Here is a 25531-nt window from a genome sequence, read left to right as displayed (position 1 = left end):
CAGTAGCACCTTAGAGACCAACTACCGTAAGTTTGTTCTTGGTATGAGCATTCGTGTGCATGCACACTTCTTCAGATACACAAACTTTGTTTGAGCCAGATTCCGTCTTTGCCATATCCTTCTGAAAAAAAACTAGCTAACGGAGCCATCACAAGAGGTAAGGTAGCTGGGACCCCTCCTATACCCGCCCCCAGTAATTCATGCAGGAGTAAAGAAAGAATACTACTTTAACAATGTCAATAAAAATTCCCAGTATATGTAGCCAAGCTCATTAAACAGAGTTTTAGGGAGCCCCTAAATCGCAGATAATAGCAGCAAACAAACTAAGGTGTAAAAAACAACAACACCTGCACACCTTCAAATACTTCTGCAGAAGATAATTTTAAGTGAGAATGACTCTGCTTGTACAAACCCTTGCTTGTTAAATGCTGACCTAACAGCATGATTTTTGTAAAACAATCATAAAAAATTAACGTTGTGCTCAATTACAGTATACAGATATGTCTCTTTCAAATGAATGTAAAGTGCAAAAGCCATTACCAGTAAATTGTAACTTTCATTTTCACCAAGTCAAGCCTTAATTTCCCCAAGAGAACAGGGGGGCGTTGGCTCAGCTGCAATAATCAAGGGATCTGATAAACCAAAAGGAATTAAATGAAGACAGTAGAGAAGATGCTTATTGACAAGAGCTGGTGGTTCTGTTTTCTGACCTGTTTTTCTACTGAGAGATTAAGAAAAGAAGCAAGTCACTATTTTCTCAGCCAAACCAAACTCACAGGGTTCTTGTGAGGATTAATGGGGTTAGGGGTGGAAATACCATGCAATCCACCCCAAGTTCATGATGTTATCAGGGCGGTCTTTCAGTACTATTTGTGCATGTGAAAGCTTTGAGGCAGTCCTACTGCTTCACTTCCAGACAGTACCTATCCTTTAACTTCCTGATCAACGCCCGTAACTTTTCATACCACAAATTCAAAATTCAAATCATATGGGGTGGGGTGGGGGTATTGTTCCACTTTTGTTGTGCTGTCACCCCTCCAAACAGCGAAAACTAGGTAACATTGAGGAAGCATCACAGAACAACCAATAACGCAGAAGAAAGCTGCCACAAATTCACTCTGATTGTGTCAAAAACATGCTGCAGAAGGGGTTCCTAGTCTTTTTACAGGGGCAAGCTGTAGCTGCCCACTTGGACCATGTTATATTTAAATTATGAAGCACTGTGTTGCAGTTTTGCCTCCCCCTCTTTCGTTTTCGGTGCCGTCCCTTATTTCCCATTCAAGCAATCCGTGGCTGGGCACATGTTTCATTCCAAATCCATGTTCGACTCTGTCCACTATTGCTCCACCTCCACAAAGTGGTAACTAACACACAAATAACCGTCACTCAAATTTTGGATTCAAAATTGCTAGATCGAGAAGTTTTGCCTTTTACTGCATTCTGTAAACACAGCACTGCATTCTCTTGTGTTTTGGAGCACGTAGCTCCACCCTTTAGTACAGCTCAAATTCTAGACAGCAAACCGTTATTATTTTTTAAATGACTTTAAGGTCTTCTGACGGCACTTGAGTGAAAATTAAAAAAAAATTCTCGTATTAAAATAATAAATAAATAACAAAAGACTCGAACACGATTCCTTTGAGTACAGCCAGTTGTGTATACTAGCTCTAGACTCATTAGAAAAATCAATATGGTTTTACATTTTATTGCTCTAGTATTTTCTTCACTTGTGGGTGGGTCGGGCGCTAAGAAAAAATGAAAACAAAATTCACCCACAGCAACCAAGCCTATGTACAGTATTTTTCTTTTCTCAGATATTTGTTTGTTTTCTATATTTTAGCACATACCACCACTCACAACTCAACTCTGCTATCAAATTGGTGATTAATTCCAACTGCAGGATATGTTAATTTAAAGAACAAATACCACATTTTTCGGAATTTACATAGTTGCCTACTCATATGTCTTTATATTCTTACAGACATAAAAAGTATGTACCTACCCCCCTCACTTTCTACTATTTTTTGTGTTTTTACTAAATTAGCATGGATGTCTTATGTTATGAGACAACACCTCTCTATTATATCACAGAATTTACTAAAGAAGCAGAAAGAAAACAGGCGATTTGCAGGTTTAAACACATTTCACAGCACAAATTAATGACTTGCTCACTTCGGCAGCACATATACAAAATTAAAAAAAAGAGTTCTTGAAGCCCTTTCTTGTGGAATCAGAAGATGGCTCATATTTATACTTGGTGTACATAATTTCATTTTTACTTCCCTCAAGTGACTATATTCTGCTATTTGTTTTCATCAATGTGCTTTGTTTATACTGTATTAGTGCAAAGCGCAGCAAAAAACAATAAAAACTTTTAAGCTGAATGCTTCCACTCTTAGCAAAAATGGCAAAGCTTTCAAGTTGAATGCCTGCACAAGCACACACACACCACACAGTGTGGCAAGAAACCACATCAGCCCAAAGAACCACATCAGCAACCTGTCACATCTGGGAGCTCCCCAAATAGGATTTATTGAAGGGTGCTGGGAATCATAGAATTGTAGAGTTAGAAGGGACCCCAAGGGTCATATAGCCCAACCCCCTGCAATGCAGGAATTGTAGCTCTGAGAGGGGTCCTGCAGATCTGAGATTCTTTGTGGGGAGCCATGCACCTTAAATGTGTAGCGTATATGCAGCCCCTGTGAATTAGGTTAGACTGAGAGGCTATGATGGGCCCAAGGTCACCCATCCTGAGCTTCATGGCTAATTAGGCAAGGACTTGAACTCTAATGTCCAGGAAAACTATTTTCATTTCCCCACATAAATAGACATGGAATGATCAAAACCCTGAATAAGTGTGCAAAGGTTTGCAAAAGTTAAAAAAAAAAATAGGGAGGAAGTCAACACCACACCATAGCTGTCAACTTTTCCCCTTTTTTTAAAGGAAATTCCCTTATTCCGAATAGGATTCCTCGCAAGAAAAGGGAAAAGCTGACAGCTACGCACCACACTTCTGATCTTTCCACGTTTCAGCTTGCCCCATGAAAAGATCTCTCCTCTCCTCCCCTTGTGTATTGTTCTGTTGGTTCTCCAGTCCTCCAGAATCAATTGGGGAGCATGGCAGGAGGGAGGTGATATTGCACTAGCAAGACTTGTTCTGGCTTCCATTAATGCAACTACTTAATAGAACCTGGCCCATAGGACATGCCCCATAGAGAAACACACTTTCCCCAAAACAGACAAATAAGTACTGGGCATGCTCAGTAGTCAGAATTCTAGTATAAGGGGGGGGGGGAGAGATTTGCTTCTCTCTGTACCATTCATAATTTTTGTTTGAAAAATTTAGAAGAGAATGGAAGATACGTAGGAGAAAAGACATCATCAAAATCTAGAGGGTGCAGCCCCTCCAGTGACACTGACGTTTTACAAAAGACCATGCATGAGGCAAGAAGTTCAGTGATCTAGTGAAAGCAATAATGTTGGTATATTTCCCGTCCTCTATAAAAATGAAAGCAGAACATGGCAAAATTGAGAGGGTTCTAAACTCCTTGGAATCTGTCACTGCATATAATCTTGTCATGGCAATTTTGATTGTGTTTGGCAAAACAAGCATATCGCAGCTACAATTTTTCAGCACAGATGGCATCATGTCTGAGCATTCACTTGTTTTCATTAATATGCTCCAACATTATAAATCTTCCATATTTATTATGTTCTTTTAAAAAAGCACTAATGCATCAAACAAGCCACCTTCTATATAGAAAAAAAACCCTGCGGATCTGCTTTCATCAGTCATGTCTGCGTACCATTTTGAGACAGGAAGATGTACTTGTAATCCTCTCTATTCTACTCCACTGTTTCAGCAAAAAAAATAAAAAAATATTTTTTTAAGGGGCTAGGGAAGAGTTATAGCTACAAGAAAGGCAGCAATGGATAGAACAATCACATTAGCATAGATCCCCTCAAATCAGTGGTAATGCATGAGAGTTAAAATGCTACAGTCTATACAGTAATGGTTTGGTGAAATCCAAAATGCACAGTAAGTCAAAAATTGCATTGGCAAGCCAGCTTTTGAATCCTCCAGAACTTTTCAACAGAAAGGCTGTTAAACGAAACAAGGGACCAAGGACAGGAGAGAGTGGTGTCGCTGCTCCCCAAATCTACAACTTATAATAATAACCTTATGGAATGCAGACCTTTTGGAGACATAATTGGATTCACATCTCAAGGTGCAAGAAATAGTTGCACCAAGGAGTGAGAAAAATTAAGTCATCCAAGTTGTTGGCCATTAAAACATCTTGGAGTGGGGTGGGGAGAATCCATTTTTGAAGTATGCACTATGTGAAGAAGTAACTCCCTTTGTCTGTTCCGAGACTTCCAACATTCAGCTTCACTGGATGACCTCAGCCTGTAGTATTAAGAGGAAGGGAGAAAAACTTCTCTAGGATTCCTTCCCCCATATCATGCATAATTTTGTACGCCTCTCTCATGTCCCACACTTACTTGCCTCTTTTTCTAAACTAAAAAGCCCCCAAATAAGGAGGTTGTTCAGCATCATGATCAATTGGGTCACCCTCTTCTGAATCTGCTCCTGCTCTAACAATATAGTTTATGAGGTTTGGCCACTAGCACTGTGCACAGTACTAGTACTAGAACTGTATTATCTAAGCATATAACCCTTTCTCCACCTGTACTTCAAGGTCACATGTAAATCTACTGCATTCCCATCTTTGACTTATCCTGCATTTCCCCCATCCTTCCTTATACGCCATTTCTGTCACCCACCTGTCCCAAAAATCTTTCCTGTTACATATCTTCATCAACTCTTATCAATACACCCATTGAACTTTCTTCCATTTTTTTTGGCCTTCGTTCCTTTTGTCTTTTGACACGACTAAATTTAGACCCCTTGACTCTGGCTGTAAGGAGGTGCGACTTTCTTTATGAAGCCATACAGAATGCTTACTTAAAAACAAAAAAACCCCAATCTTTTTCTAATTAAAAAAAAGAAATCAGTTGAGAAATAACACCAGAACCAAAAAACTATGGTTCATTTAAGTTCTGCTTGAAGGCTGGTTACCAGGGCATCACATCACCACCATGCCAGGAATTTATATATTCACTGCAGGCAGGCTGATGGAGAAGTGTGAAGCAGCACAGGAATACAGGGTGCAATGGAATGTGTAAAGCATACCCTGACCTTTTCAAAGGACATGCACCCCGTTAAAAATCTGCTGACCTATGGAAATTACTGCAACACCTGAGGACCAATGGAAATTCATTGGTACCTGACTGTTGTTGCCTCTGGCTCAAAGTGGCCTTTCAGGTCTTGCCTTCTAAATACACACAGCAAAAGACTGCTTTCCATCGACAGATGTATCACAGCGAAGTTGTGGTTGGGCAACAGTACAGACAAGTGCAAGCTGCATTTGCTGTATTGCCTTTTAATAAGTTAGGCTACGCTGCTCTGCAAAAACCTTAACTACAACAGCCTGGAAGTGAGCACCAGAATGATAAAAAAGACGATGGCTTAAACATATATGATATGTATTTAATAAACACATGCAGTGCTTTAGAGAGTGTCTGAAAATTGGTCCATGGAGCTCACTTTGTTGGCTCTTGACCGAAAGTAGATCTCCAAGGTCCCAGAGGAATTTTCTTCCCACTGCTCACGATTCTTTAACTAGACGAACCTGGAGTATTATATATGCAAAAGCAGAGCTCTGCCACTGAAATATGGGCCCTCCTTTCGTACCTGCTTCAACTCCTCGATACCATGAGAAAAAGGGATTGGCAGACTATAACAAACTTGAAAACAGAGTGCTGTGTAATTGTTGTATAATGCTACATTTTTTCTGTATGTTTTTATTACTTTATTATTTATTAAAATAAATAAATAAGCATCAAAAGACTGAAACTGGAACCTAAATAAATTATTTTAAAATGTGCACTCCAGTTAAGCTGACGGATTGCTGTTTCAGACTATTTACAAAACATGAATTTTTGTTTGAATTTCAAATGCACCATCGCCACTTTTTATTTCGATCCAGAATTTTGCACAACATTCAACCATGTAAAACATTAACTAAGAAGTTTCAATAAACAAAAGAGAAAGGAAGAGATAGCTCTTACAACTCCTGCAGCCCTGTAAATCTCAGCTTCCTGACAGGCTTCTTCAATGATCTGAGGCAAAGGCAAGGTATTCCTTGGGGTTCCTGCAAATATAAAGTTGTCACCACACATACACAAATACATACACACACTCTAGCTTTTGATGCTGTCAAGGTTATGGCTATTCTATATTGTGGTAAGTGACAAATTAACCTCCCTTGTCATACGATCAACCAGTATGACAAGAACAAATTCCACATACTATATTGGCTATCAGCCCTTCCAGAATCCCCTTGTAATGCTTTCTTACAAATTAATACCATTTAAGTACCATAAATGAAAAAGTGAACAATAAGTCACTTATATATATGGCAGGACTTCATATGGACTGTAATAGGTAATAATAAAAAATAATATAGGATTTGTTCAGATACAGTGATAAAATACGGTTACAGCAATGGGCCACAGTGATGCTGCTTTCCTCTTCTGAAAAGATCATAAGTTTTAGCTTCCTTTTTTTTTATTACCGTAACTGCAGCTCACATCACATCCAAACTCAGAAGAATTGTCGTAGATCTTAACCATGGTTTACTGAAAAAAGCCAACTTCAGACCTTGCTTTAGGAAGCTGGCTTATTTCAACAGACCACAGTTAAGATGTACCACAGTTTAGGGTTACTAAACTGTGTTTAATTAAAAAAGGAGGCAAATACCTCTGATCTTCTCACCGCCATCATACCAATGAAGGGAAGGTCCAAAGCCTGTTCTTGTAATGAAGCTATAGAAAGGTTCACTAAACTTAAAAGTCAGGCGAAGTATCCTAGTTTTGTATATTCCTTTATATTAGTGTCTGGATAATTTTAAAAGGTACTGTCTTGGGAACAAGTCCTACATAGCCTTGGGCTAACCCAGAAAAATGCAGGTTAGAAAGAACGAAGTCAATACAACTATTCATTCATAAAATCACATTAATATATATGATTTTCTGACAGCAACATTTTAGGGAGTATGAAATCCACAAACACATTCGATTTGGATAACCGAACTAACTAAGCATCAGTTAGCCATGTATCCCTTTTACATATTCCAAGGTACCTGGCAGTGCCTGGCTTTTTTTTTTTTTTTGAAGCGCAGAACATCTTTGCCATAATAAATTTCCCCCTAGCACCTGTTAATATTCTCCCCTATCCTGTTGCTTCAAATAACAATTAAAAAATGAGGCATTCACCTGGCAGCGCTTTCACATGGACCATCCCAATGATGACTGATCGTAATCGCCCGAAAAGCTGCAAAAACTTCATCATCTAGAGAGATGGAAAGATCCTCATAAGCATATGACTAATTGGTTTCTTTAATCAAGTAACAGGCCCCAAAAGCAACATCTTGCAAATGAGAACAGTCTGCTTTTGTTTCTTTACTTTCTTTCAAGATATTCACAACCTTCTTAACTCTGTGGGCCCTCATTTTAAACAGAATAGGAATTTTATCTATAGGACATCTTACCAGATTTCCCATCACTTGACCAGTTCTGTTTTCTAACAGCAGCATCAGTCAATTTATACATATTTAAAACTACTTAACAGAAAAAAGTAAGTTGTAATGATGGATAATTTCTTTATAATGTCCTCCGCCAGTGGGAGAGATGGGAAGCAGGGCTCATTTCATCAGCTTTGCTGGAGGCCCAGTTCCATCAGACAGCTCCTACTCCTGAACAATGCAAGCTGGTCATTACAAGAACAACGGTTTTAAGAATTGGTTCCGAAGTTTGACTCCCCACCCTCCTCTTCCCTCCCTGTCCCTTACCCCATGTCTGTCCTGCTTTTGTAAACTGTTACTGTTGGCAGGAACTGCTTTCCTTTAATTCAGTGTTTTTCAACCACTGTTCCGCGGCACACTAGTGTGCCGCGAGATGTTGCCTGGTGTGCCGTGGGGAAAATTGAAAAATTACTTTATATATAGTCAATATAGGCACAGAGTTAAATTTTTTAACATTTTCTAATGGTGGTGTGCCTCGTGATTTTTTTCATGAAACAAGTGTGCCGTTGCCCAAAGGTTGAAAAACACTGCTTTAATTGACTGTATGTAAGCCACTCTGGGAGTCTTTTTAGCAGCAGAGCAGAGTACAAATGATCTAAACAGAAAATACAAACTTACGCCAAGGCTCCCTTGTGTTCTCTTGAACAGTGGTTTTCAACCAGTGTGCAGTGGCACCCCCAGGGTGCTTTGAATGATGGTCAGGGGTGCTGTGGGCAACATTGACCTCTGTCCCTCCTTCCTCTGATGCCCTCTGCCATTTCAGCCTCCCAAAGGCTTGCACAGCTGTTTGTTACAGCAGCCCTGGCTACAAGCTCTGCAGGTGAATGTTGCCTCTGGGGCTGGTCAGGTGTTACTGGTTGCCAGTAGCTGAGGCGGCCTTGAAGTAAGCAAACAAGCAAACGAGCGAGGGAGCCCAGCCAACTAGTCCACCAGCCCTTGCCGTCCGGAATGGACAGACAAGTCCCTGGCCCCTGTGGGGCAGTATGAGGAGGCACCTCTCTTTGGGGCGGGCAGCTCAGAGACCAGGACCATCAGCAGTGGCTGCCCAGAGGACTCCAAATGAGAGGGGAGAGGAGAGGAGGCTGAGGGAACACTCTACAAGGGAGGGCAAGGTGCTACCAGTTCTGGAGGCAAGGGGCGACATAACTGGGCTCCTGAGCCCCACAAGGGTGCCGCAGAAAGAATGCAGTTGGTCAAGGGAGCCATGGACTCAAAAGGTTGAAAACCTCTGCTCTAGAGAAACCTTATCCATTAATCTCAGACAGGTTGTGGTGTAATCACTGCTACCAGCAGAAGGCACTCTGCACATGATCAGATGCGTTTTCCCTGAGGAGACTCCTCCTGCCAGTCTTTCCCATGCTCAAAAAAGTATGGGAAAGCAATAGAAACACTTAACTGAGGTTACTTGCAAAAGCCCGGCCCCGGGGTTTGTATGTTTGTTTCTTTTACATATTAAAAGCAACTCATTGCACGATCTCCCAAAGAAAGCTCAACAACTTATTGTGCGATCTTCCCCCCAAAAAGATCCTTTTTGCCCCCCAGGTCCCACCCATCAAAAATCCTGTTGGTCTTTCCTCTCAATATCCCCACTTCCTACTCATTTAATCAGGCGCACTCTGTATATGCTCAGAGGCACCGAGACCCTGAGAAATCGGAGGGAAGAAGGGTGGGGGAGTAGCCGACCGTATGAAAGGCGCTTCCTCGCCCTCTTCCCGCCCCCAGCAGAGGAAGGAAGCGACCGCCCGTTTCTCCTTCCCGCTCAGCAGCAGCAGCAGCAGCGCCGCCGCCTCTCCTCGCAGAAGCCCCGCCCCGACCACGCCCACCCGCTAGCCCCGCCCCCGGGACCCCCAAACCAACCTGGGCCGGGGCCTCGCGCTCACCTGGAGGGCCCCCCTCTCCCCCCCCCGCGGAGGCACCTTCACCTGGCCGGGCCTGGCATTAGCCTTAGCTTGGCTCCAGGGCGGAGGGGAATGAGGCAAGCCGGAGGTGGCGTTGCTGCGGCGGGCCTGAGGCGGCTGAAATGCCCGCGCTCGGGGCCTGGGCCCGCCCTGTGCGCGCAGAGAAAAGGCCGCGCTGGCCTGACACGGGAGCCGGCGCGCCGTGAGGAGGCGAGAGGACGGCGGCGGCAGCAGCAGCAGCAGCAGCGAGGAGGAGCCCGCCTTCCTGTGTCCCGCCGGCCCGCCCACGAAGCCGCCAGCCACATTGCCAGCGCCGGCCGGCCGGCCGACCTCTGCTCCTGGTAAAGTGATGGGGTTGGGGTGGGGGCGGAGAGGAGCCCCTCACCCTTGCCCACAGTTGGGGAATTCGGATTCACAGGGGTTTCCCAGGCATTTCTCCAGGGGCACTGGTGGCGGGTGGGGGTTGGGGTGGGGGGTGAAATGACAGCCTCTCCTACTCGGGTACCTCGAAACAAGAGGCAAGAGGGGTGCATTTTCTCTCCATTCTTGCATTTTCTTTGTTTTGGGCTGTTTTTTTGAGGGGGGGTGGTGTTTAACCCCATTATAAATATGCGGTGGGGGGAGTTAGCGTGCTGCCTTGTATGTAGGTGGTGATTTTGTTTATATTATTTTGGTTTTATTGGGTTTTTTGGGGGGGGTATTTAGAGGTGGCTGGGTCAAGTTTTCCCTTAATTGCTTCCACATGGAGTAACTTGGATGGGTGCAGTTAATAGGGTGTTAAGAGGGATAGCCCCTTTTTCCTAACCTGGTGCCTCTTTTTCTGGGTGAAAAGACACACACACTCCCCAATGAAACTTATAAAAATGTGGGTTTGCATGCAATTTCTTAATCCCCCAGATGTGCAACTGTTTCATCTCCATGCTGTTGCTGCAGAAGGCTTATTTGGGCCTGCAACATTTTTTGGAAGCTTTTCTGTTCCTTTTTTGTGTTTGAGATGCATATCAATGTTTCTTCTCTCTTGCCTTTCTAAGCCCTTATCAATCCTAAATTTTCATCCTTTCTTCCTATACATTTTCCTCCATCTTACCTTTTTTCTTTAAAAGTAAGCCACACTAACAACTGAGATATTATCTGAACTTGAAAGCGTTTGCAGATTCATCACTGCAGTTCTCTCTTTTTTTTTTTCCTTCCAGGGTTGAAGTCTTGATCTCTCCAGGCCACCATGCCCAAATCCAGGTGAGTCTTATGCACCTCTGTAGTCTAGGAGTTCCCAAACTGCAGTCCATGGACCACTTAGTTTAGGTGGTCCCTTGGTATGTCTGTTAAAATGCAGTATAAAATCACGTAGCATCTAGCTCACTATTTTAAAGTTGCTATAACAGGCAGAAAAATTAAGGTCTGCCAAGGCCACCAGCAATTTCCAAGTGGTCTGGGGAATGAAAAGAGTTTGGGAACCACTGCTCTAACCTTTAGCAAGGCCTGTTTCAAAGGCAGCTTGTAGACCTGGAATGCCCCCTTGCAAATCCTGTTTCAGGAGGAATTTGTAAGCCTGGAACTCCCTATAGTAAATACAAAAGAAACTCTCAACACCATGTATGAACAAGCATGTTGACAAGTGGGTGAAAGGGTGCACTCACGTGCCCTTCATAAATGTTTCCTTCAGTGAAAACATGTTTTTATAATGCATGGCATGATAGGACTGAATCTTCCACTCTCTGCAGTGATCACAAGGACAAGAACACTCCCACTGAAGATGAAGCTCCCACCGACTTCACAGTTCGAACACGCAAGAGAAAAGCTGATGTCGCCACAGTAAGTGCCTGTATTTTCAGGGGAACAACTCCAGTCATCGAAGAGTACTGCCCAAATCAGATCATGTAACTAGCAACTGTATCTGTTTGAAAGAAAAAACAGTGTTATGACTCACACCCAAAGCCTTTTTCATGACATTATCTGCTCCTGAAGATAGGATTAGCATACTGGTCAGTTGATTGCCTATTTCAGTTTGATTAAATAGTCTGTAAAGTGAAGAATGGCACTCTGCATGGTAAGTCCCAGGCAAGGTTAGGAGCAAACGAAGCTGCCTTATCCTGAGGCTGATTTGCTCACCACAGTAAGCCAAGCTATGGCTTACGAATCCCACACAAATGGATATGTTCTCAGAGAAGAGTCCTTTTTACTGCTGCACCACACTGTGCTAAGCCAAGGTTTCATTTAGCATGTTTTCCTGACTGGGGACTTGTAGTCGCACTTTCTCCTCACTAGCCACACACTGTAGCTAAAGATTGATTGTAGTCTTACTAAGCCATAGCTTCATTGACCATGTTACACGAACCAGGTCTGTGTCAGACTACTGGTGCATTTAGTTCATTGGCTTTCAGTGGTTTAGACAGAACATGTTCCCAGGTCTACCTGGAGATGTCAGGATGGAACCTGCATGAAATGCATGTACTCTAGTACAGAACATAGATTCTCCTACGGGCCACCTGCTAATAACAGCAGGTATCTCTGAACAGGTACACAAACAGCTGTTTGGGGCAAGGGCCGCCACCCAGCACCACCTATGGCTCCATCTTTCTGGCTGCAAGAATCAGGAAGTACCCTCTCCACATCAAGTCATCTGCTCTGAGAAGAATTGAACACTAGTTTGGAAACTTAGTAACTTCTAAAAAGTTAACTTCCTTGTTTCATAATGGTGGTTATTTTTATTTTATTTTATTGTAGCTAGCAAAAATATCAAGCACAGTGATAAAAGTATCTATTTTCATTCTTAATGCATTCAAAATATTTGACTGTTACTCGATTGATTAGCTGCTCAATTCTCATTTGAGTGATTCTATGCTCAATCCCGCCTAAATAAATCCCTTGCCTAACTTTCAGTAGAAAATTGAATTGCTGAATTTTAGCAGGCACACCGCCCGCCCCACCCCCCACGCCACCTCCACATAAGTAAAATAGTTGCAATGTGCACGGTGGAAACTACAAATTCCTTAAGGTTTTTCCATTTGCACTTAGGTTTAATCTTGGCTAAAGGCAAAACATAATTATGTAGACATGTGCTAGCTGGTAGATCTTGGTGGTTTCTATCTTCCCAGAATAGATGGTAGTACATTTGTGCTCATGTAACCATGGGGTCACGAAGAGTCGGACACGACTAAATAACAACAAACCATATCCAAAATGAGTAGTGAAACCCATGTGAACAGCCATCGCATATGTAAAGCCTGTATTTTAACTTCCTTGTTTTGATAGCTAATGTTCATGAACTGCCTGAAGACTATAGCATAGGGAGACCTCGGCTGAATCAGGCCAAAAGCCCATCTAGTCACTGTTCTCACAGTGGCCAACCAGATGCCTGTGGAAAGCTCACAAGCAGGGCCAGAGTCATATAATCCCAGAGGGCCCCCCCCCCCCGTTTACTGCAGACTGGTAAACCTCACTTCATTCTTTTCCATGTAGTTTTTACAGGATCCAGATGAAGAAGTTGCAAAAACAGAAATGACCAAGAAGAAACAGAATGAGAGCCAGGTAATTACTTGGGTGTTGGACTGGTATTCAGTGACAACTGTTTTAATACGGTATGTATAGCTCTGTTGGGTCCTAAAGCATTAAGCCAGGTGTGGAGAACCTGTGGACCTCCAGCTCTTGCTGGGCTTCCATCAGACCTGACCACTGGCCATGCTGGCTGAGGCATGATGGGAGTTTGAGTCCAGCAGCATCTGGATGGTCACAGGTTCCCCATCCCTGCATCACACCTATGAGTCTTAGAGGATATGATCGGTTCCAACTTTATCTAGTTCCCAGGCACAGGGGCATGTTTGTTGTTATTTGTCCCATGTACCTGTGGTAGGATAAAATAGGGACTGTGATGTTAGCTAGAGTTGTTGGCAGTTCTCTCTTTTCAGGGTTTCAGCTTCTGCCCAGAGCCTGTAGATTCTGCATTTCTGAGTAGAGAGAGGTGGGAGATGCTGCCTACATCTGATGCATATTCACTTGAACACTAAGGCATCGTGCAATTAATAGGGTGCCTTTTCATACGCTGCAAATACAATATTTTTAGACTGTTTTTCCCAGTAATATGTTTAACCAAATTGAAATAAACACAATGAGTTACATTCAACTAAATCCTAACCAGAGGAAACCCTTGAAATTCATGAACCTAAGTGTGTAATGCCCATTAACTTCAATGGGTCTACTCTGAGTAGGACTAATGTTGAATATCACCCATTGTCCAGGCTTTTCCACTGGAAGAGGACAGGCTTTTGCCAAGTACAATGTAACCCAGTAGAACCCAGTAGGTGGCATGTCCCGATCTTTAAGCTGTGAAATGTTGGGAGGGTGCGATAAATTGCAATGTAGTGACCAAGTGTTTCGAGTTGTGGTATGGATGTCTTAGCTCAGCTTTACCTATGAATGTACTAATTGCTCTTTCAACCCACAATCTTAATTAGAAGGTTCGAGAGAAAATTTGTGAATTCTCACATCACTAGAGGCCCTGAACTTCCAGATTTGTCAGTGAGCAGTAGGGTCCCTTCAAAAGGAAACCAAAAATATTTGGGCTTTGCATCTTTTTTAAGACAAAGTCCTACTTTTCATTTCCATGTCTTTGCTATGCACAGATACATAGGACTATGAAGAGCTCCATTTTTGTTGAAATGAGCCTGCATAATCTTTGTGAGCAGAGATGAAATTGGCTGGAGCTGAAAAGAATGCATCAGCTTCCTTTGTCTGTTGTGACAGTTTTCAGGGTGGTAGTTAAACTGCGGAAAGAGTGATCAGGAAATGTTGCTGCTTTTTTTTTGTCCACAGGCTAATCCAAAATGTGGTACACCTTCCCAATTAAGGCAGCTGGAGATCTAGAGGCTAATGCTACCATAGCAGATGGGCTTTGTTTGCTATGGATTCTGCTTCCTACAACTCCCTATTCCAGTTGTCAGTCAACCTGTTCAGCATTCACTTTCTGGACCTTTCCCCATGAAGAGGGAGTTTCCTTCCCTTTTGTCATCATAGGGGAGATACAATATTAACTATTCAGGTTTGACCAGGGAGGGTTAACTGGCTTTCACCACACTGTCTGGTCTTTTCCCCCATTTTGCAGAGGTGAGATCCATCAACTGACCTGGCAAAGTTTTGATGGAAATAAGTGACCAACTTGTTTCTTAAGATTCCTTAAGTACTAAATTTACAAATTAAACCATGCATATTCCTAAAAGATGATGGTTGAGAAAACATGATGTCTAATTAAGTCCACTACTCAGAACTAGATCATGGCTCCTTCATGAGTGCTTTTGTGGTTGCTAACCCAATTATGCCACAGCACAGTAGGGCTGTTTGATAAATCGCCATATCGTTGAACATAAACAAAGAACTGGAAAGCGCTTCTTTCTTCTCTCGCACTCACCCCAACCGGTGGGAAAAAAGAGGGGAAAGAGTTATTATTTTCTGGTGGTGGTATTGGTTCCCCCTAAATAACTTTCCTGTATACAAAAAAGGAAGGTTATTTATTTATTTAAAGAAGACTGGTGGAATGAGGACCCTTCGGGGTGGGTAATGGAGAGGAGAAGATTTAGCTGGTTGCCTTATGCTGAAATGGGAGGTTGGATACTATGAGATTGATGGGGAGGGTGTTTTTCAGTAAGCAGGGCAAGCAAATGCTTGTCTACTCACAAGCAAGCCCTACTGAATTTAAAGGCCCTCCACCGTCGTACAGAGCTTCATCAAGGCCTTCGGCTGCTGCGGGGAAGCGCAGTGCACTCTACACCACCACAAGAAGGCACGACAAGGCCCTCTGCTGTGGGGAAGCATAGCACACCCTCCACCGCTGCAGGGGGGTATGGTGGGACCCTCTGTCACCATGGGGAGGTGCAGCAAAGCCCTTTGCTGCTGTGAGGAAATGCGGCACACCCTTTGCTGCCATGGAGAGGTATGGCAGGACCTTCTGCCACTGCGGGGAGGCGCAAGGCCCTCTGATGCTGCAGGGAAGTGTGGCACACCCTCTGCCACTGCAGGGAGGTATGGCAGGACCCTCTGCCACATGGGGAGGCAGGGCAAGGCCATCTGCTGCTGTGGGGAAGTGCAGTGCAGCCTCCACTACCATGGAGAGATACGGCAGGACCCTCTGCCGCTGCGGGGAGGCGCAGCTAAGCCCTCGGTCACTGCAGATATCTATTGAGATATTGTGATACTTAGCTGGTGAAATATCATGATTTTGAAAACCAGATCTCTCCCAGCCCTACATCACAGTGTGTTTAATAGCCCTTAGATGTGTCATTCCACATGGTGTTGCCTTGCATCATGTACAACTGCAATATTCTGCCTACACTTGCAAAATATTTTAGATATTGTGGAGATTGTAGGAATAATTTACATTAACTGTTTTAGCTACCCTTTTTCTTTTCAATAGTGTGTAGAAGAAAGTTCAAACAGCTGCATGGTTACATTTCCAAAGCAAAAGTTTGCATAAAATGCATTGGCCTTGCAACTCTTGCTCAGCAATAAAGCTGTTAGTACAGCATCTGTTGCTATATGGAGAAAGTGCTTTGCTATAACAATATGTTGTGCTGGCTATCTTGAAGGTTTATGAAGCCATCATCTGATAGCTCAACAACAGCTCTGTAGTCTATGGTGTGGCATTCATAGAATCATAGAGTTGGAAAAGACCCTGAGCATTATCTAGTCCAACCCCCTACGGTGTAGGAATCTCAACTAAAGAACCCATGACAGATGCCCATACAACCTCTGCTTTAAAACCTTCAAGGAAGGAGACTACACCACCTTCAGAGGAAGTCCATTCCACTGTTGAGCAGCTCTTACCATCAAAAAGCTCTTCCTGATGCTTAGTCATAACCTCCTTTCTTGTAACTTGAAGCTATTGACTTGGGTCCTAACCTCTGGAGTAGGAGAAAACAGTCTTGTTCCATCTTCCATGTGACAGCCCTTTAGATATAGGAAGATGGCTATCATATCTTTCCTCAGTCATCTCTTCTTCAGGCTAAACATACCCAACTCCCTCAACCCTTGTAAGGCTTGGGTTTCCAGAATCTTGATCATCTTGGTCACCCTGTTCAGTGCACCTTCTATCTTGTCAGTATCCTTAACTTGTGGCACCAAGAACTAGACACCGTTCCATAAGTTACTACTTGGTATGAATTGGTTTCTGTCACTAATGAGAATGGATCTTGTATCAACACCATATACCCAGCTATTGGAAAAACAAGAGAAGCTTAAAAAAAAGAAACCCAGAGAATTATGAACTAAAATATGCTTGACTGTTCCATTGACTGGATGGACTGTCTTATATTTCACTGTCTATATCATGCATAGAAGAAGCACTGTTAGTCCCACTTAAAATGTGTAGAGTTCATTGGTAGTTTCAGCCTAACGTAAGGCTAGAGCTTTTATTTTTATTTATTTTTTTATTTAATTTTTTTTATTAAATAAATCTTTATTGAGATTTGTAACATTCATACATTAAAAGGCTAGAGCTTTTAATTGCAACACAGCTCCCTTTTTACATTAAGAAAGGGCAGTTATACTGTATTGTCCAGTTGGCAGAAGCAGATTTTTTTCAGCATGTGGTTCTCAATGTGTCATAGCTAAAAATGCTCACTATTTCTCAAACTAGCCTTGTTCCTTTTAACTCATACACAGGTAGCTTGATTAAAAAGCAGCTTGTGATAAATTGTGGTATGTTACTTGAAATCAACATAGGTTTTTATGGACCTATGTGGGTAAGCTGAGCTAGAAAAAGAGCTGTAATTTTGTTCCCTTCAACATGCTTTTTCACCTGCTGAATACCAGTTATCTTGTTTTGTCCCCATACCCTTACCTGGTGGTGGTGCTTTTTGTAGAAGTGATGTGTTGCTTTTCATGTTGCACCTTCATTTGAGCAGGGGGTGATAAAAACTCTTCTTGCTTTCCAAAGCTGGAAAAAACCAAAGAGCAGTGCCTTGTGTGCTGTGATTGCTGCAGAACTAGCCATTTTGTTTCTTTGGCACTTGCTGTGTTGTAAGACCTGGTACTTTCAGAATAAGGAAGGAGTGTGTGCGTCTCCTAGCCCAAGTAGGACAAAGAATAATTTAGATCTGACTTGCGAAAATGGACAATGTTTAAAACAGGTGTGGGGATCCCTTGGCCCTAACAAGTAACATGCACTTACCTGTGCCTTTCTTGTCAAAAGGCTTTGAGACAGTGAGATCTGTACCCACAAGGTTTCGCTTATGCTGTACTGTTGTAGTGGAGGAGGTTTTGGATGTGAATCCAGATTCTAGGTTGCTAAATGACTTCTAAGCATTAGGCATCTAGCATTGTTCCAAGCTGCCTTCTCGGTTTGTTGCTTCCTGTCAGCCATAGGTCCACTGTAACTTCAGTATAGATGATTTAGGGGCATAAATGTCAAACAAATATGTTGAGGAGAAGAAAGCAAAGTAAGGAGCAAGAGGAGGAAAGCAGCACAACTTTGTGGGCCCAGGTCAGAATACAGATGGAACTTTTGCTGGATATAGTACCATTCTGCTTCATCTGACATCCTTTGTGTTTTTGCTCGAAAACTAATTGCTACATATAGAATCCAGAAACATGGTCCGGCAAAGATGTTAATTTCATGTTGAGTCACCATTTACACTCACCCCAGTGGTAACTTTCAGTGATCTAGTTATAACAGACCCGCAGTTTTGAGCTGTTTCTCATGTAAACCCTTGCACATGCCATTTTCACTATGATTAAACAGAGAGCTGTGGTTTTTAAAAGTGTTACAGAAGAGGCTACTGTTCAGAAAAGTTAAGTTGTGTGCGTGTGTAAAAGAATTCTGAAGCTTAGAAATAACTTTTGGGGTTTGGGGTGAAGTGTTCTGGTGCGCTGTTAATGCTGCCCTTTATACCCTTTCTGCAAAATATCTGCAACATCAGTTAGCTTGAATATTTCATATACTGCTGGGAGTTTGTATTCCTTCCCTTGTACATAGCTAACATACTTCAGTTTCTCCTTGATGCACTAGTTTCACATGAGTATAATTTCCCAAAGCATACAATTCCAGAATGCGAGGAGTGCTGTGCGCTCCAATTTGCGTTTGGCATCCGAAGTTTTCTGTTCAGATTAGTTGTATTGTAATCCCGAAACAGCTAAATTCATACAGTTTTAGTTTTTCTTGTGCATGCATTGCGGGGGTAATAACCTTTTTTGTTTCTTAAAAAGCAGCCAGCATTGTTTTTCTTTTTGTGTTCATTACCACAGGAACTCAGAGAAAACAGGATAACTGTTTGGGACTTCCATCTGTTTCCTCCCCACCTGAAGTCCTAATCTCTCTGTTTCTTGATTTCTACTATCAAGGATATTGCCATCAGGTGGAAAATAAACAGATGGGATTCTGAAACTGAAAGCCTGTTTTCCTTCATGGAGAATATTTTTTTGTGCCTGGCAGAGCAAGTGCAGTGTCACAAGTGCTCTTTTAAAAAGACCGCTTGCTGAGTTGGTGACCATTTGTCTCTTCTCTTGAAGCAACAATAGCTTTTTTTCAGAGGGGAACATATGAAAGGTAAATTGCCATATATTTGAGCGCAGTGACTAAAAACACTTGCCTTTTAACTCTTTCTGAATTAGTTGTGGGGAGGACTAATCAACTGTTCAATGAACTTTATAACTGTGAAATTTAATGGCTCTCCCTTTCTATTTTCTCTTCAATAGCCGTTTTCAAACTATGATGTGTGCACACATCCCCATATGCTGATCCCAACACCAGAGAAAGATGATGAGCTGGGAAGCCCAAACTTCTCTCCTTTCATACACCAAAGCCTTGCTTCATCTAGAGATTCGCCGTTGCCTGTTTTGGGGTAATTTTTCCTAATTTCATGGCCTCCTGTTCCATTCTTGCCTGTTACACTTGGTTTTCACATTTCCTCTTGTTCTTTCTCTCTCTCCTGCAGCTGGGCAAATAGGGATGAAGTGTGGAAAAGTATGATAAGAAAAGAACAGGCATATGTGAGGGATAAACTATATCTGCAAAGGCATCCACTCTTGCAACCTAAAATGCGGGTGATTCTTCTAGACTGGCTAATGGAGGTGAGACTGTCTTCTTACACCAACATTTGAAACAATGAACACATCATAGTCTGTCTGGAGTTTCCTTGGGAGCAAAGGGTGTTTTGGAACTACTACCCTGGTAGTAGGGGAACTTCTTCCTTCAGTAGCTCCTAGTTCTGTTCCCAGCATAGGATAGATTGCTGCCCATCTCATAGAGCTGGTTCAGAATGGACTAGAGATCCAGGTGAGGAATATCAAGAGTTGCTAATAGGGAAGGAAGTTGGCGGGGAGAGTTCAGAGATGGACATGCACACAACAGCTTCAAAAAGGCACTCTGGTAAAAGTGGCTGCTAGGAAGGTTGTTCTCAAAAGCATTGGGATTTTTAGAAAACTAAAGCACTAGGATGCCTCCTGCTTTTTTTTAAGTTTCATGGGAAACGAAAGGGGACACAAGTGTTGGGACATTTCATAGCTAAGCAGATAGCAGTTGGGTAGCCAGAAAAATGCCCAGGGCTCTCTGTATTGTCAGTCAATGTGTGCATTTGGGTGTGGTAGGGATTGGATCTCCCAGGCAGGATAAGCCATTTTCATTCCCTTACAAGTCCTAGGATGCTCATTTCCATTTCAATGGATGGATCCTGAGGGTCCTGGCCCCTACAATCAGGCCTCAGTTTCTTGGAGCTGTTTTGCCTTGTACAACAGCCATAGGCAAGGCAAAAAGAGCCCCCTTTGCAAATCATTAATTGACTCCACTTGTCATAGCCTGGAAGTCAGGCAGTTGTTCTTTACAGGAAAACAAGTACTCTCTGCAAAGACAGTAACACTTAAGGAAAACATTCTTCTAGTTTCAGCAAATTTTTCTTCATTGTAGGCTTTATGCTTCGGTGAAGAAACAAATGTCCACTGCACTTTGGTTCACTTCTATGTTTCTCTGCTTAAATGTTAGAGAGGGGCAACGAGGGGAAATATTTCCAGTCCCTATTCGATCTTTTTATTGTGGCAAACATTGCTGTATACTTTCTTCCCTCTAACAGGTGTTTTTCTGCACTCCAGTCCATTTTTTTGCATTTATCAGTGCAGGGAGACCTTTTAAGTTATTTTTGGTTTTTGTGTCATGGGCATTCAGCATATATTCATATTGTTCTGCGTCAGACCAACACCTCCAAAACAAAGGCCCCAGGGTGCTCTAGATCCTAGGAAAACTTCATGATGTTCTTCTAGCAAGTAGTTCATTCCATTTGCAGTTGCAGCTGGTGCAGTGCAAAGTGAGGTGGCTGCTGAAGTAAGATTCGACTTTGTTAGGTTGGGTTTTGTACTTCTTTTGCAGGGTGGGGAGCAGCATGCAGTCCTTTGCTTGGGGCAGCCAAATGTCTTGAATCAGCTCTGCTTGTAGTACGAAAAATGAACATATTTTGGGGCAGCAAATCAGCTCATCTTTAGGAAACACTATACAGTTGTACCTTTGTTCTCGAACGGAATCCATTCCGGAAGTCGGGTTGACTTCCAAAATGTTTGGAAACCAAGGCACGGCTTCCAGTTGACTGCAGGAACCTCCTGCAGCCAATTGGAAGCCGCTTCGGACGTTCGGCTTCAAAAAATAGTTCGCAAAACGTTCAGGAGCCAAAACGTTCAATAACTAAGTTGTTTGAAAACCAAGGTACAACTGTAGTTCCACTGAGCTTCACATTAAGAAGGTCCCTGGTTCATCATGGAGTTATGCAGCTGAGAAGCAGAATGACACCCTTCTGTCTCCTTCAGGTATGCGAAGTCTACAAGCTTCATAGAGAGACCTTTTATTTGGCACAGGATTTTTTCGATCGGTTCATGGCAACGCAACAAAACATTGTAAAGACACTTCTGCAACTTATTGGAATTTCATCCTTATTCATAGCCGCAAAGCTTGAGGTAAAACGAGTCTTGCCCTGCAAACCTAAATGCATTTTCTGTGGTGCAGTCTCCACTTAACATGGTGAGACTTGCTTTCAAGTAAATATGCATAGGATCTTAAAGTAAAAGAAGCTGGATGTCTATTCTTTTGTGAGCCATCTTTTGATGGAATGCAATCTGCTCCTACAATACTATTTTTATATAAAATACAATATCTTAAGCTTGGGGGAATCATTAGTATGCAGATTTTGGAGTACTATTCCCATCATCCTTGGTGATGTTGGCTGGGGCTGATGGAGGTTGGAGCACAAAACCTTCTGGTTGAAAGAGCTGGGGAAAGCTGCCTTAATAAGTTAACACGTCTGTTTTAAACCATGGGGGTTACTTTAGTAACAATCCATGTTATCAGAAGTACATTCTGCCTCCTCCTAGTCCAGTCCTAACCTCTGGTCTAAATCCTACAGTGAAATGCCACATTTAAACATTTTTACTCTTCCAAGAATTATTTACATTTAAGGTACTTGTAGGTTGCCTCTCTGCCTGAAAGCACCCAAGCTACTATTTAACATTAATAACTAAAATGTGTGTGTGTGTGTGTGTGTGTGTGTGTGTGTGTGTGTGTGTTTTCATCATTGAAAGTTCAATAAAACCAAACTGAAGTTGCCTTTCACTTGCCTCACTGTTTTAAGATGAATCAGACACAGCAGTGATGTTCACATACTGGCAGATGTGTGATAAGCCTTAAGCACTTTTTTGTAGAAGACATCTTTGTAAATTTGATAAGAACACCAACTCTTGTGTACAAATCCTGGTTCCTCTAAAATCCTTCTTTGTATTTGCTTCCCCACTGCAGGTGATAATATCATAGAAATGAACAGATATGGGGCTGCAAACTGTAGAAAGAGAGCAAGGCTGTGTTTTCACACACATTTCAAAGTAAAAGGCTCTGTCACCTGCCGTCTTGGCCATTTTGATTGAAGAGGCTATGATCCTTGAAGGATCTTGTGCTCTTAACAGCAGCCATAAAGTTGCTATTACATTTGCTGCTGGGCTTAATTGATCTGAGCTCAGGAAGTACCCCTGTACATCAGCATAGTGCTGTTACCCTGAAAATTAGGCATTGATAGCTGTTGGTGTCTGGAACCATCTGGCTTTGCTATTTCCACAGTTGACAATGCATTGATGTCCTGTCTTCCATGTTTCAGGAAATCTATCCTCCAAAATTGCAGCAGTTTGCATATGTTACAGATGGAGCTTGTACTGAAGAAGAAATTCTTAGTATGGAACTCATCATTATGAAGGTAAATGTGATTCTCTCTGTGTGTGTGTGTGTGTGTGTGTGTGTGTTTGGAATGGATTGTAGGGAAAACTGCATTCTGCTTTTTTTAAAGTCGCATCCTCGGTACCTTGAGCAAAACCTTTCCCAAGCCACTCAGTGCAATCAGCCATGGTGAAAAGGCAGCACTTTTTGTTGCCAAAAGCTGTTACAAAAGCCGACAACTGTTGTCAGTCCTTAACCACATCCAGTTGTGTTTGCAAAGAAGAGCAGGCAAATACCCTGTGGGTGCTAAGGAAACTCACTTTACCTCCTGACGTGCATGCTCTCTTCTAGGCACTCAATTGGAATCTGAGTCCCCTCACGGTTGTGTCCTGGCTAAACATATACATGCAGGTCGCTTATCTAAATGAAATCTGTGAGATGCTGCTACCGCAATACCCCCAGGAGATATTTGTGCAGATAGCTGAGGTAAGGACGAATTCTGCCCGTAAATGTTTCACCCGCCACTTTCGTTAGAAACGTTTCCTTTCAAGCTCTCTGTCCCCTCTCTCCAGCTTTTGGATCTCTGCGTGCTGGATGTTGGCTGTTTGGACTACTCCTATGGCGCTTTAGCTGCTTCTGCATTATATCACTTCTCCTCTTGTGACCTGATGCAGAAGGTTTCGGGTAAGCTGCGTTTTACCGAAAGAAAAGAAATCCGGCGGTTCTAAGTCAAGCAGAGGCATGACTTACAAAAGCGGGTGTCTTCTTGATTTTCTAGGTTATCAATTATGTGAAATACAGGACTGTGTGAAGTGGATGGTTCCCTTTGCTGTGGCCATCAAGGAGGTGGGGAGCTCACCACTCAAGCACTTCAGAGGTGTTCCTTCGGAAGATTTGCACAATATACAGATGCACATTAACTCCTTTAACTTGCTGGTAAGTGTTCTCATCGATAGATCTTTGTGACCGAAGGCCTCCTTGCTTTCGTAGAGCATGAGAATAAAAGGTGGAGTGTGTGTGTGTGTGTGTGTGTGTGTGTGAGAGAGAGAGAGAGAGAGAGGTTGTATTCAACTAACTTTTAGAGTCAGCCCAGTGAAATTAATAGACCCAAGTTAGTCCCAGCCATTAATTTCACTGGGTCTAACTCATGAGTAAAAGTTAGTTGAATGCAACACTAAATGTTCAGAAACTCCTTCAAAAGTGTTAAATGCAAGAGGACAGCAGTGTGGCATGGTGGGTACCTTCTCAACCCCTGGCCCTCAAGCATATACAGCTGGGCTGTGATGAAGTGAGGCCTGGAAAGTAGACAGTGTAGACACTGTTTGTCTACATCAGGTGTGGGGAACCTTTAGCCCCTCTTGGTGAACTACAGCTGCCAACATTCCTGGCCATTGGCCATGCTTGCTAGGGCAGATGGGAGCTGTTGTTCAGCAATATCTGGAGGGCCAAAGGTCCCCCACTCCTGGTCTAAAGTGTTGGACTTAAACCTGAGAGACTGACTTTGATAACGGACTTGATCTGTGCGATTTAATCAGGAGAGCATATTTAAAATTTGATTCCATTTTTTAATCTATCTGAATCTTCTCAAAGTGATAAGCAGTAACATCAACAATTAAAACAATTTAATATATAAAAACTATTTAATATATAAAAACTATTCAGAGTCAGTGCAGATGCAGGAAGCTTTGAAATCCTGTCCCATTAGCCTATAACTTAGAACCTAGTGACTTGCCTTTCCGGTTAACGGGAATGGGTTGCAAAGCACTCTTGCCAGTTTTGCAACTTACAGTAAATCGCATTCCTGGTGCAGCAAATGTTAGTGATTTCTGGAAAATATTGTTTGAGCTGTAGCAACGGGGAGTAATATTCCCTCATTGTAATGTTGAATTCTTAAGCCTGCTCACGTACAGATGTCACTTTTCATAACTAATTCTCAGTTGTGCTGGATTGCCCACCACATATGATATGTATGTATATGTTTTGGCACTCATCATTTTAAAACATGGTCACACAGCAAAGGATTGGGGTCCTTCTCATTTATTTTAAAGTTGTAAGTACACAAACACATAGACTACGTCTCTGTGTCCAGATGCAGCTCTCTGTATATTTTCCTCTCTTGAGTATGTGTCATAAGTTTGCTCTTGAAACCTAAAAACAACACAGGCATTCTGGACACATGAATGAGCAGTCGATCATTCACTCTTGGCGTTCTTCTTTTCTAGGACAAAGTTCAAGAAAAACAAGCTGCATTGGCCGAGAAGAAGAGGAGTTCTCCTCTAGCCCTGGGTGTCCTCACCCCACCTCAGAGCAGTAAGAAATTGTCTCTGACACCCAAGCAGCTGTAACTTTTTCACAAGCTGCTCAACCTGAAGACCTCTTGGCTAAAACGCCTTTATAGTTCTTGATTCTTTACTGTGAGATGCTGCCAATGACTTACCCAAATGTCTTATGTATTCTAAAGAGGAAAGTCTTCACTTTTTTATGATGGAGGAAACCTGCATTATTTCTATTGGACACTTTGATTTTTAAATGAACTGTTGGGGTACGCCAACCACCCAAAAACAACAAGCGTTTGCTTGGATTGCTGCTAAGGAGGGCGATACTCGTTGTGCTGACTCAAAAAGGGGGTGGGAAGAGAAAAGGGGGTTCTGCCTTCTGCACTTCTGGGGCATTAACCATACTCTGGTTTTTGCTAGCTGTGGATGGCAAGCTCCTTCTCAGACCTTCCTGGTTTACAACTTGATCCTTTTTTTTTTAAACGAAACACTTTGTATAAATGGTCTTATGTGTCTTAATTTTTAAATAAAATGCTATCAGCTGCG

General features: G+C 42.5%; 2 protein-coding genes across 8 annotated transcripts in view; one reads left to right on the top strand and one right to left on the bottom strand.

Moving 5' to 3' along the window:
* Positions 1-9940, bottom strand: part of LOC117050818 (uncharacterized protein F13E9.13, mitochondrial-like) — a 24995-nt gene extending 15055 nt beyond the window's left edge. The window contains exons 1-3 of one of the 7 annotated variants that reach the window (XM_033156698.1): positions 9930-9940; positions 7339-7414; positions 6133-6215 (exon numbers count right to left, since the gene is read on the bottom strand). In XM_033156698.1, the coding sequence (XP_033012589.1) occupies positions 6133-6215; positions 7339-7414 (159 nt within the window). In that variant the 5' untranslated portion in view covers positions 9930-9940. The other 6 variants (XM_033156692.1, XM_033156696.1, XM_033156699.1 and 3 more) reach the window with 6 other exon arrangements.
* On the top strand, positions 9718-25531 carry CCNE1 (cyclin E1). The gene is made up of 12 exons (XM_033156691.1): positions 9718-9885; positions 10738-10780; positions 11266-11356; positions 13004-13072; positions 19226-19371; positions 19465-19600; positions 21320-21466; positions 22654-22749; positions 23061-23195; positions 23282-23393; positions 23488-23645; positions 24932-25531. Exons 2-12 carry the CDS (start codon positions 10767-10769, stop codon positions 25052-25054), a joined length of 1227 nt encoding a protein of 408 aa, XP_033012582.1. The 5' UTR covers positions 9718-9885; positions 10738-10766; the 3' UTR covers positions 25055-25531.

The sequence above is a fragment of the Lacerta agilis genome, chromosome 8, assembly GCF_009819535.1.
Source record: "Lacerta agilis isolate rLacAgi1 chromosome 8, rLacAgi1.pri, whole genome shotgun sequence".
Lineage (NCBI taxonomy): Eukaryota > Metazoa > Chordata > Lepidosauria > Squamata > Lacertidae > Lacerta > Lacerta agilis.
This window is presented reverse-complemented; position numbering and strand designations above follow the sequence as displayed.